This window comes from Natrix helvetica (assembly GCF_964273705.1).
Source record: "Natrix helvetica genome assembly, chromosome: 3".
Taxonomy (NCBI): Eukaryota; Metazoa; Chordata; class Lepidosauria; order Squamata; family Natricidae; genus Natrix; species Natrix helvetica.
The window spans coordinates 65,600,864-65,614,528 of record NC_138549.1 but is presented as its reverse complement, the minus strand read 5'-3'; the positions used below and the strand labels follow the sequence as shown (position 1 = coordinate 65,614,528).

The window sequence follows — 13,665 nt, the reverse complement described above, 5'->3', positions numbered from 1 at the left end:
CACGGTTATATATGTTACTGTAATTATATACATTTCAATTACAGAGCAAAATTGAATGCTGCACTTAAAATAATTCTGTATTCATATAAGATATGAATATTAAATGCAGCTATTACCAGTTTACCAGATCTTGAAAAACTTACCAGTTTTGCAAGATCAGGAAGAGAAATTAATAGATGTAAAATGACTACATTTTAAAGCTCAAGTATGAAACATTTTTGTTATGTGTTAAATAGCCAAATCAATTCATTCTCATAAGATTAAAACTATTTCAGTTTTTATTTCAGAGACCTGAATGTTAGGAAAAAAACCCTGCTTTAGAGATCCTTATAGGCAACGAGACAAAAGAATTGGAGTGAAACTCTAGTTTTGCAAGTGTATTTTGCATCAAATAAAGTACTATCATTTCATTATGGCAATTATTACTAGATAGACCTCGAGTTACAATGGCAATTGGTTCAGGAATTTCCATCACTAGGTGATGTGATAATGAAATATAATGTCATATGATGGCAGTTTCCACTGCCATCATTAAGTGAGGATCATAGGTCCTTAAGTGACCAGCTCCTTGTAACTTCCTGCTGGCTTACAACAACCAAAGTCAGTGAGAAGTGCTATTAGCCACAATTCAGAGTATGACTCCAACCATGAATCTGATAATATTGCTCCAGCTGGCCTGTGCTTCAGAACTGTCAGACTCAGGAACCTTAAGCCAAGATTCAATTATGGCTGTTCAGTCACAGGTATCTCCTGTTCCCAAGTCCCAGATCTAGGCTCATACAGTGAGCAAAGCAACAATCCTCTATGAGGCTTCTAATGAAACAAAGGGCAAAGCATGAGTAATTGCAGTCAGCCGGTTGCAGACAGATTTGATTAGTTGCTGAGCTTGCAGATTCTTGTTGGAAACCACCATTTGACTATCCAGCTTTTGAATCATGTTTCTGCTTCTTGGCCTTTGGACTGGCTGATTGCCCAATTTGGCATCCTGGATCTTTTGGAACATCTCTGGACTATGCTGATATTTCTTTGACTGTATTTGGCTCCCTTCAGACAAGCATTATTTACTGGGCATTTGAATTTCATTCCTGTCTTCTACTATCTGCCTAAACTGCAGTAAATATTCCTGCTTCTACAGTACCTTGTTTTTGTCTGTGTGTCAGCAACAGAAAACTGACTAGAGGTTGCAAGTTCCAGGCAGCCTGCAAGCAGACAGGCAGGTAAGTGGCTGCTGCTGGATGGAAGGAGGTGTGTGCATAGTGCATAGGAGTAAGGGAGGCATAGTGAACATGTGGCGGGGCTTGGGATGGCTGCTGCTGGAAGAGGTTGCATGAATGGTAAGGGAGCCACAACCAGGATGGGGAAGGGCTTGGGGTGGCTTCTGCTGCTTGGGAGAAGGGTGCACAAGTGGCAGGGACACACCGTATGAGGGCTGAGAGTCCCAGGGAGGGTGTGTCAGAGTGTGCAGGTCGCTGGTGAGGTGCAAGTACAGAGAGGCTGGTGAGGCATACCCAAGCAAGTTGTGACCTTCTCTGCCAAGTTCTCTTTGTTGCTTGATATTGCTTATGGGAAGCAGGCAGGGAAGGTCATATATAAATATCATGTGACCTCAGGGTGCTGCAACTTAACCTTGTTAAGAGCCAACTGGATCCCCTAAATCATGATCCCATGATCAGGAGGATGCTGGGATGGCCAGACATTCAAGGACTAGTTGTAACCATCAGTTGTTAAGTGCTATCATAACTTTGAATAATCGCTAAACAAATGGTCATCATTAATTGTGGACTACCTGTATTTTACAGCACAGTTTTCTTAAGACATGGGAATCCTACTTCCTCCAGATAAGAAACTCTACATTATTTTGAAAGTCAAATCCAAAATTGGTAGCATTGCTACAACACTGTACATTAGACCAATGTTATTAATCCTATGTTACAAATTGGAATTAAGATTTAATAAACAAAGTTGTGTACTCATTAAAGAATGAACTGTTTCAGGAGTTACAAACTATTTAATTTATGTTTTTAATAAAGTTCAGTGTACTAGACATGTTCTATGAAATTGATTTCAGTAGTATTTAATGACTGAATAATGTGTTAAAATATGTTATAGTTAGAATTAAGGTATAATCAAGTGGTTGTAAATTGAGACACCATGTGACGGGACTACCAACTGTTTTTATGATAGTTGTAAAGAATATATCATCTATTGGTATAAAAATATTCAAAATATTCCAGTACTATGTTCCACGCGATGGGGGAATACCTCCAAAATAGTATTTCCAATCATTTAAAAGCTATTTAATTCAGAAAATCACATAGCCAAATACAGTTTTTGTAAAACAAAAATGGACTCAACCCTCTTAAATATTAAATACCATTTGTAATGGTAAAATGTATTACATTAGATGTGTTTTATATTTATTTTAGTGTATAGGTACCATATTTTTCGGAGTATAATATGCACCAGAGTATAAGACACAGCAAGGTTTTGAAGAGGCAAATTTTAAAAAAAGTTTTTGCACTCTGCAAACCTCTCAAAAACAGCCCATTTTTCGCGAAAATGGGCCTTCCCCCCCAAAAGGGCATGAATAGCCCTTAGGAGGCTTGTAGAGTGTTCCGGGAGGGGGGGCAAAAACGAGAAAAAAACGGCCCGTTTTTCATCAAAAAAAAAAAAAGGTCATTAGGAAGCTTATCGAGTGCTCCTGGGGGCTGGGGCAAAATTGAACAAAAAACAGAATGTTGTTTGCTCATTTCTGCCCTCCCCAGCCCCTAGGAGCTCTCTAAAAGCCTCCTACAAGCTATGAATGGCCATTTTGGTGAAGGGGGCGGTGTTTCAGGAGGCAAAAAATGCTGCATTCGTGTATAAGACGCACCCACATTTTCAGCCTCTTTTTTTGAGCTAAAAAGGTGCATCTTATACTCTGAAAAATACGGTAATTCTTTTACAACCACAACTGGTACCAGAATTTTAATCATAAGTTGTTGCGGTTGTAAATTAAGACACAATGTGACCGGACTCAATTTTATGACTGTTTTTATAGTATGGTGGGGTTAGAGACCCCACATACCCACTTTATGGTCTGTTTCTGTTGCTCCCCTCTGGAAGGAGATTTCCAAGTATTTATAGCAGAACTACCAGATTCAGTAACAGCTTTGTTCCTTTTGCCATCTGCCTTGTGAATTCGCAGGATTCTTTTTTTCGCCATGTCTATGTATACATTCACACTAGACGGTGATGTTTCTCTGTGTCATATATATGGGTGTGTAGGTGAGTATATGCCTAATGGTTATCTTTGGAGAGCTGAACGCAATGAAATTTCATGTTAATGTATTCTAATTAGTGTACATTTAAAGTGACAATAAAGAGTCTATCCCATTCCTCTCCACTCTATTCCTCTCCTTAATCTGGGTCCCATCCATGAAGGAAAATTATCTTGCCTGGCAGGACCCAAGAGGAAACACTTTTCAGCCCTGGCACCTACCCTTTGGAACATCATTTTCCTTGAGGTCAGGCTGGCCTCAATCGGCTGGTCTTCCAAAAGGGCCTGAAAACATGCTTTTGCCTTCTGGCCTGGGAATTCAGTAATGTGAATATGGAGCCTGCAAAGTCATTCTGATTGTGTAATGGTATGCTACTTAGGAAACATTCAGATAAGACAGCATAGTCCACAGCTGAATGTGGGCAGAACAAGAAGCTCAGAAGAGACCCTCTCCAAGTTCTCAGGTCATAAAAGTAACAGTGGGAGATTTTTACTTTTAGAGCAGCTATATAAATAAATACTCTCACTCACTAATACTCTATGATCGCTTTCCTTCCTTCTGTCCTCTATCTTTTCTAGTTCATGGCCAACAAATTCTATTTTTTTCTAGAAATTCCCATTGAATTTGCTTTAGAAATCATGTTAAAATGTTACTTGTTTAGGGATTTTGTGTGGATATCTTTCATTGTACAGTCATCTCTCTGGCAGTCTGCAGACTACATGGCTTACCAAGTTTCATTTAAATCTTAAAGAAAGGCGTAAATGAGGGTGTTAGTAGCAATCTTACTATTATTGCTAAGGGCATATCTTTCATTTGAGAATTATTGGAAAATGTCTTAGTAAGAAATTCAGAAGACTTCATCCAATTTTTATATACACAATTTGATAATGTATTTCTGAATGCCGTTTAAACTTATCTCTAATTTTTTTTTGCTGTCCTTTTTTGGTATCTATTGAAAAGTTTTCCAGATCATATTTAGAGTGAACTATCCCTAGATTGAATAAAGCACTGTATTTACTTGAATGAAGTAACTGAGGCCAATATGTGATTGAATGGTCTTTACACAATACTATAATAAATCTATAGATTAATTATTCCATTATATTCAACTACCTAAAATACACAATAGTAATATAGTAATACTTTTCTATCTTTATTTTCATGTTTGGCAAATCCATTTACTTGTTCATCAATAGTGTAAATATAAGCTCAGCACTGAAGAAAAACATTGCTATTGGAGGCAAGAAGTGCGACTTCAATGGGAATCCACACTGTTTCAAGTTCAAGATATTTTGAATTTGAAACACTGTGTACATCCCAAATATGCGACTTCAATGGGAATCCACACTGTTTCAAGTTCAAGATATTTTGAATTTGAAACACTGTGTACATCCCAAATATGTTTTGCATTTTCCATATTTACTGAAAGATTTTTCAAGATGTGCCAATGTATTCCTTGACTTGTAGTGCCCTGCTAAAGTCCAACTGTAGCAAAACACACCTTTCAAGGGCAGAGATCAATAAATTTCATGGATATTGGCTATTACTCCACTTAATTTGTGGCTATCTTGTTGCTAGGAAGGAAGAACTATTCAAAAATGTAACTCCATATGCCCAGACTTTTGCATGGAGGACAAAAACGATATTTTTGTACAGTTGTTGGATAGAAACTGTGAAAACAAGGACTGGATTTTTTATTTATTTTGAGTGTGCTGTTGCTTAGCGCTCTCTTGCTCTCTCTCTCTCTCCCTCCCTCTCTCTCATATGGAAGCAACATGAAATTACTAAAATGAAGTAATAAACAAAGCTGGGCTCTTTTAAAATAATCAATGATTCTCAGAATAATAGCAGGAATGATCATGACAACAAGAGGGATGAGGTGATTTTTTTTTCTTTTTCAAGTGCTGAAATTCAATAAAAATTCAAATATTACTCCTGAATTCTTAGCATGCCCATTGTAATGTCCAATTCTTCAAAATAAAAAGTATTTTGCACATAATTTATATTTTAAAAAAGACTTTAAAAGATGATATATGCAAATTTGATAGTTATGAAATCTAGATGTTATTTGCAATCACAACTGTGATTGCACTGTGTTTGAGAACACAGATTCTGTAAATAACCAAGAAAACCTCAGCTGGCAAGGCTGCCTTAGCCTTCAAGCAGATAGCAGAGTCTGATCATCATCAGCCTCTGTAGGCTGGTCAAGGGTCAAATGTCTGACTAAAGTAGCTTTGCAACACAAGCTTTATTATGTTACCTTATATTGGAAAGAGAATGATTTAAATTTAAACTTAAGTCACAAGATACTCTCCTCAAACAGAAACAGCTGTTAAGTTCACAGACTGCAGCCAATATCAGTATTTTAACAGATTAACTAAAAAAATTAAAGTATTTATCTTACCAAAATAAGGAATACAAGGAGTCATCTTCAAGCTACTAATATAGTCTCGAAGTCTTTTATAATTGTCTTCTTTGCTCATTATGTATTCCAGCTTGTCAAAAGAAGCTTTGTCTTTTCGGCTCAGTAACTTTTTGGGAAAATAAAGAACAGAAAACTATTACTGTAAAAGCTATCCTTTTATATTTACGTATTTAATAGTTATTTTATATGACAAAATGAGATGCTGAAAAGCCTTCAATTGACCAACAAGAAAACATTTAAAACAGACATTGAAGCTATTAAAAAATAAAACATCAAGGCCAAATTACCCTTCATATTAAATCCCTAGTATTTTGATGGGGATTTTAAAAATAAGTTTAAAAAGTAGCAATAGATATAAAATTTGTCCATGTTTTTTTTTTTAAAAAATGTTTTTCCATTCTCTCTGAACAAGGTAGTCAAAATACAGTGCATACTTCAAAGTCAAAAATCATAAACTGCCATTAGATAATGTGTCAAAGACCCCAAGCATCAAAGTTCAGGGGGGGAAAATTACTGCCCTAGATGCTGAATATATCAGAACCTAATGAAGACTCCTAACTGAAGAAAAGGTAGAAGAAAGCCATGTGAATTATCTAATAAACAATTATCTAACAATTATGTCTTCTTTTTATAGGCCTCTGTACTTTTCATATATTTCAGAAAATCTTCCAATCTTTCAAAACATATTTTCAGAAGGATAGCCTTGTCTTCTCCAGATAGAAATAGCAATAGTACTTAGACTTAACATACTGCTTCATAATTCTTTACAGCACTCGCTAAGTGGATTTATGGAGTCTCTATAGTGCCCCCAACAATCTGGGTCCTCATTTTATCAACCTCGGCTGAATCAACCTTCAGCCGAACAGGATTGAACTGCTGGCAGTCAGCAGAGTTAACCTGCAGTACTGCAATCTAACAACTGCACCACCATTGTTATTGGTATCATCTAGTGCTAGAGGTCTTTGAAAGAATGGAATATTTATTTGAGGCTGAAATCATGCCTCAGATAAGCAGCTGAACCATTCACTAAGCACCACTACCTTTCAAGCCTTTAGTTCCTGACCATCTCAGGAAACAAGTACCACTTGTAATTTTCCTGTAGGATTTCTGGGGAAGAAATGGTGGCTTCAAGATGACTCTGTGAAGAATGGAACCAAGCACCTTAGTTGTATGAAAAACCAGCAAGTAGACTGGTTCTTAGGTAGCTTATCTCTGGACAAGGAAAGGACTTAAGAACACCTATAAGTGCTCCAGACAGTTGCTCCTCTCAAGCAAACTGCAAGCCAGCAGTTTCTGGCAAGTTTAGAGCTCAGCGAGACAAGAGAATAGCCATCTTGCTCAAACCACTGTTGGTGCCTTTCAAAGAATCTTGAATTTACATACTTCTTTTTCTAATCATTTTTGCAAACTGCTTGGTAACTCTGTTCAGATATTAGAAACCTTTGGATCAACAGGTTTTCCAATACCTGATGAGTTTCTTCAGTCCTCAGCAAAAACACTTTTAAATACAAGCTTAAGGACTTTAAAATTTATTATTATGTTTAATATAAGGTTATTAGAGTTTTGACTTTAGAAAGTTACAAATGTATTAAGGGTCCAGATTAAACTGAAATAATTTATAAAGAACTTTTTCCATGGAAAAATATTTTTGCTTTGAATCCTAAAAAAATGTATACGGTAATTTAAGAATTGGACACTACGGATAACTAAAAATTTCAACTGAAGGAGAACACTCAAACTGGATTTGGGATAAAGCAAAATATTCTAATATACTGAAGGTTATTTTTGAACACTAAACCTAGTTAACTTTTAAAGTGTTTGCCTCTATAGAATGACTATCTATAAGATGTTATGGAAGAGGAATAAGTTTTACCTGATAAAATGAAGACTGATTTGAAATTGGAATTAAAAATAACAGGCTACAAGAATAATATGAAAAAAGATGCCACAGTGGATATACAAAAGAAATTGGTTAATGTCGCAATAATTAAAAGGGTTAAACAAATAGCAAATCAAGAAAGTGACCTGGATAATTTTCTTATATTCAATAAACAAAAGAGGCTTGTTAAAGCTTTGAAGAATTTTATAAGAACGGACAATGTTTCTTTATACCAAAGATGCCTGTAGAATTCATTGGCTAGGTCTGCTTCTTGTATAATTAATGTTTTGTTATTTATTAATAAAAAAGCAATTATTTAATGTAATTTACTCACCGCCCATGTTTTAGTCAACCTGAAGATGGGGGCACTTTGCAATCCAGAAATCACAGCCATAAGAGCATGTAAATTATTTAGTTCATAAAGTTTCTGAAGACAAGAATAGAAATGGAAGCTCAATATCAGGTAATTATTTACTAGTATTAAATCATAAACCTCTGAACCATTTTCTAAGAATGCAGCGCGATAAATAATGGATACAACCAAATGATAACTGATAATTCAGCCAAAATAAACAGCCAAAGAATTATAAAACTGAAGTGAATTATAAAGCTTCACAACTATACAACCTAGATTAGGTTGGATCCAAACAGAAACTTTCAAATGCTTTCTCTCTTTGCCTGACCTTAGGTTCTATAAATAATATTCTTTTGAGGATTGAGAGAATCTGCTGATATATTTTTCTGATAGATGGGAGAAAGAAGTACAAAGGAAACATTGAGAATGGAACAGAAAGCAACTCTATTAATTATTCAACAATCACTTCCTCTCCCCTCATCCTTTTGCCGCAACCCATTCTATCACAAGGATTCCCAAAACATTTGAGGGTCTTGGCTCTGGAGAAGTCTAGATTCTGTTTATGCCCGTCTAGCTAACTAAATCTGATTTTTGTATGTAACCTGGCTTGGCCTGGGGAAAAACGAACAGCTACCACTTCTTTAACTAGGTTAAATGATCAGCAGCACACTTTTATACTCCTTAAGTATAAAATTGAGGTTAGTAGAACAGAGAAACTGGGGGGGGGGGGAATTAACACAGAAATATAGTATAGAGCAGAAGCATGTGCCTGCCATAGTCCATCTATTGACTTATCTATGGTTCAGAGTTTAACATCTCCACCAAATTGTGGCTATTGATAAAATATACATATCACTAGAATTAAAATTACATATTTCTATTAGAACTGATAAAAATATCTAAATCTGAAACTATTGTAAATAGAAAATAATTTTAAAATTCCAGCAAATGAAAGTATAAAACCAAGTAAAATAAAATATTATTTTGGTGACTGATATGAGCAAATGTTAATTTGTTCATGACTTTATCAATAATATGCTACAACTATGTGCTCAAGAGAAACAGGCAACCAGTAAATCAAAACGTACCCTTTTCCCTCAAAAATGAGGCTGATAATCTGGGTGCATCTGAATACAGCATTTTTTTGCTTCCCGAAACCCTGCTCCCTTTCACCAAAATGGCCGTGCATAGCCTTTAGGAGGCTTTCAGAGTGCTCCTGGGGGATGGGGGGGGGGCCAGAAATGAGCGAAAAACGTGCCGTTTTTGTGAGGTCTGCAGAGTGCAAAAACTTTTTTTAAATTTGCCTCTTCAAAATCTTGGTGCGTCTTATACTCCGAAAAATATTTATTATTTATTTATTTATTTTATTTTTCAAAATTTATAGACCGCCCCCTCTCCCCGAAGGGACTCAGGGCGGTGCACAGGCATCTCATTAAAAACAGGTACAAAAGATAAATACCCTTAAATATATTCCCTTAAAAGCGAATTAAACCTAAATTCAACTGTACAGAATAATAAAAGTTAAAATCACTAAAACACATACCCCTAAAAAATTTAAAAATACAGACTTGAGGGACTAAAATTGGTATTAGGCCAGGCCAGCTAAATTGAACAGGTGGGTTTTAAGCTTCTTACGGAAGGAGTGGAGGTCGGTGGTAGTTCTGATATCCGGGGGGAGGTCATTCCAGAGGGTCGGACCCATCACAGAGAAGGCCCTACTCCTGGGCGTCGCCCGCTGGCATTGCCTAGTGGACGGCACCCGGAGGAGTCCCTCCCTGTGAGAGCGAATCGGCCGAAGGGATGTGTGGGGCAGGATACGATCCCGCAAATAGCTAGGTCCTGTGCCATGGAGCGCTTTAAAGATGATAACCAACACCTTGAAACGCACCCGGAAAGCCACGCACCCGGAAACGCACCCGGAAAGCCAAATACAGCACATGCTGCCAGTTTCAGAAGAACAATTTCACTAGCAATATCATAATCTACTTCTGCAACTTTCAAACATTAATGAAGAATAATTTCCATATGTTGTAATTTCTATAACTGATTAACAATAATAAATTTCTCACATAATAAGTAAATGGAACCAAAATTGTAATAGGTTTTTGAAGTGGAGTTTTAAAGTTAAAACTGTTTTCAAAAACATTTTCTTACCTTAGCAGTTTTGATATAGTGGCTTAGGACTTCAGCTCTTATTTTCAACGTCTGTGCATGAAGAATCTCTCTAACTACCCAAAAGCTTACCTGAAAACAAAAGGTCTACATTAAAATATACACAAAAAGGAAGTGTGAATACTGAAATAATCAATCAAAAATTTTCACATTATAAAATCACTTAGATACTTTAAAAGATGCAAATTACTTCATTAGAGTGAATACTTCACGTGTTTGAATTCAATTAGCATAGATTCATTCCATTTATTCAGATAGATGGAGATGTTCACTCTTACTTTTGCTATCCAACCTCATTGAGGGTTGGGGCAGAGGTGAGAAGTTAAGATTTTAAGAAAAAAAAAAGAACATACGATTTTATTAATTATGCCATTTAATTATGGTGTATACAGTTAGTCTCAAAACTTACATGGTTGAATCTTCTTGTAAAAGCAACGGCGTTTGGTGCTGAACTATATTTTTCCTTTTTATTCCAACCACAGCTTGACAGTTCCTAGATGAACAATGAAAGATAATTTAACATCAGTGTTCAGACTGCAAAACAAAACAAGATTTTTCCTTTTATTTATAAAAATTCTATTTATATTTCTCCTTATACAAATCCTGGTAAGGTTGATGTGCTTGGTATAAATATTAATTCTGAGAATGGTTTTATAAAAGTACTATGAATTCTAACATAATTTGAACAATGCATGTCTTGAGCAATGTGTGAATCTCTGAATCTTTAGAAGCATTTCATTTGCAATTTCTGTTGAATAGTATTCTAAACTGAGATAAGGATATAAATGAAAGAATGAAATCTGAACTATCTTGTATATCCTTTTTAATGTTTTAATTTGTTTAATTGTATATATTTCCATTCAAGTTACAAAACCAGAAATAAGTGCTATTCTCTAATATATTCAGGCAAACTATGTTAGTAAATATGCAATACTATTAGCTTGATTCCTTTATAACAAGCCACAAATTGCTGCATTCTGTATGAACCTTGTCTTCTCATTCTCATGACTTTGATTTTTTTTAAAAAGGAGTTTTCAGTAACATTCTGATTGTGTAAAGATAGCCCCATTCAGACATTATGTAAACTGGAGTATTTACCTGTAGGGACTCCATTGCAGAATCATCCCTTATCAATGTCATTGAAATGATGTTGGCTTTCCTGCAGCATTCATGAATTTAGCACAGATTATTGCACAGAACGGTCGGTACCCTAGCTCATGTGAAACATAATGAAAATGCTCTCCTTTGTGCTGAACACATGAATAACTTCAAAGGACTTCAAACATCACTGGAGCAACACTGAGTTGGGAGTTATCCAGTGTGCTCACCTGATCAGTGCTCCAGATTCATAATGCCTGAATGATTTAGAGTTTGTCTGCAATCCAGAACTGGAAACACTCTTCAAATTAGGAAGGACAAGATAAAATAAGGAGAGAATGGAGGGGAAATCTTGAAGAACTGCAAGAAGAGAGTAAGATCACTGAAAGAAGACAGAAGCTTGTTGAAGAACTGTTTATCTGCCAATATTTAAATACTGAAGTATATTACAGGTAGTCTTCAACTTATAACCATTTGTTTAGTTTGTTTGAAGTAATGAAACTGAAAAAAATGAATTTTGACCATTTTTCACACTTATGACCACTGCAACATCCCCACTGTCATGTGATCAAAATTCAGATGCTTGACAACTGACATTTATGATGGTTGCAATATCCCAAGGTCCTGTGGTTACCTGTTGCACCTTTCTGACAAGTAAAGTCAATGGAGAAGCTCACTTAACAACCATATTGCTAATAACTTCAATGATTCACTGAACAACTGTGGTAACAAGGGTTGTAAAATGGGATAAAACTCACCTTAACAATTGTCTTGGTTAGCAATGGAAATTTTGGGCTCAATTGCGATCACAAGTTGAAGATTACCTGTATTCTTTTAAGTAACCTATATTTTTATTATCTCCTGAAGGGCAGAGCATGTAACAAGACTTATCTTATGTGAGAAAGTTATCAGATCAGATGTATCCATGAAAAGTTTGAATATCAAATTAGAATTGTCCTGGCATAGCATCTAAAAGTTACAATTCCATTACACAAAATAATCTGCTTCTATTCTGGTAAAAGGCAATTGTGTACAGTACTAGATTTGAGAATCGAAGACTGGATCCCAAAATCAGCAAGAATTTAAAATATGGTAACATTTTTATGTTTTAGCAAAAACTTTTTTAAATATTTGTCTTATGTCAAGAAATTTTGATATCTGATTTTATAATAACTTTAAGTATCTGCAAATCTGAAAGATTCTGTTCTTTCTGCTCTCAAATAATTGATAGTGAGTTTCTATAGGCGAGATTTTATATTAGATGTACAGCAAGGATAAATTCAGTTTTTTAACATACTAATCTCAAGATGAATAGCTGTATAAATCAATTGAATAAACAAGCAAACATTCTAAAGAAATAATTTTAATTATTTGCATTGTTTATCAGTAGCTTTCAATGGGGAATACATTATTTGCTTATAGTCTGAATTAATTTTGGAAAATGGGTCAATTCAATTCCTTGAACTTCTTAAAAATCAGGAGAATTGCAGAAAGCAAGTTACAAAGTTATGTTCATGCATATCGGATAATGGCATTACAAATGACATTATTTAAAACTCCCAATACAAATATTTTGGAACAATAATCTTCACTTCACATTCTTTGAATGAAGAAAAGAAGCAGGGAAAGTAAGAATTAATTTGTGTTCTCTCTTCAACTGACCAATAGGAAATAGCAAAAAAGACATTCAATGGGATTCATAGACAAGCTGGTCCTACTGCAAGAACAAACGCCTTCATCGCCATCATTCCCAATCCACTTTTCTAGAATATTCTATATCAATTCGTCCAGAGTTTCTAAAAATTGTAAGCAATTGATATAAACGGACGGCAATTTTCCAAACCACCATTGCTTGGTTGGTTTAAAAATACTAATGTTAATTGTGATTGCGAAAAGACAGCATGCCAGCTATTTTATAATCACTTTTTCCAGTAGCTAAAACCACTATTACATATTGCTATAATTGTTTAAGTGGAGGACATGGCAAAATGTCATGTTGGGTACCAGGAATAGGAGGCTGAAAACTGTCTCACTCTGTGTTAGAGAGATAGTCCTGGAGCAGTAAAAAATTACCTAATCCTCCAACACCACAGAAAAAGAAAAGAAGCTCCCCCCAATGCCCAGTTTTCACCTGGGTTGCGACAAGAAACATGTCAGAAACATGTCAAAAATAAGAACAGCCCAGATCAACTCTGGGTGTCTTGAAAAGTGATCAGCATCATTAAGGTGGTATATATTTTCTTGCCATATGCAGAAAGCAAAATAAGTGATTGCTATGAAGAAGGTCCTTTGAAGTTGTAAGTCACCTTGTAATTTAAATAGCTATGGATAAAATGCCACATTGGTAAACAAATTCTCATCTTTTGTTTTTATATTAAGACACTCAGTGTTTCTCACCTTACATTAAAAAAATAAACTACTTCTCAATGTTAACTTTTCTAGTTTGACTTATTTCTCCCAAAAATATAAAGATAAA

At 35.4% G+C, this 13,665-nt stretch overlaps 1 protein-coding gene across 4 annotated transcripts in view; it reads right to left on the bottom strand.

Moving 5' to 3' along the window:
• The window catches only part of RALGPS2 (Ral GEF with PH domain and SH3 binding motif 2), an 86,889-nt gene that overhangs the window by 39,222 nt on the left and 34,002 nt on the right, over nucleotides 1-13,665 (bottom strand). For all 4 annotated transcript variants that reach the window (XM_081947687.1, XM_081947686.1, XM_081947685.1 and 1 more), the window contains 4 exons: nucleotides 10,501-10,584; nucleotides 10,074-10,163; nucleotides 7,899-7,991; nucleotides 5,665-5,791 (listed from right to left, as the gene is read on the bottom strand). In XM_081947687.1, the coding sequence (XP_081803813.1) occupies nucleotides 5,665-5,791; nucleotides 7,899-7,991; nucleotides 10,074-10,163; nucleotides 10,501-10,584 (394 nt within the window). The remainder of the gene's footprint in view (nucleotides 1-5,664; nucleotides 5,792-7,898; nucleotides 7,992-10,073; nucleotides 10,164-10,500; nucleotides 10,585-13,665) is intronic.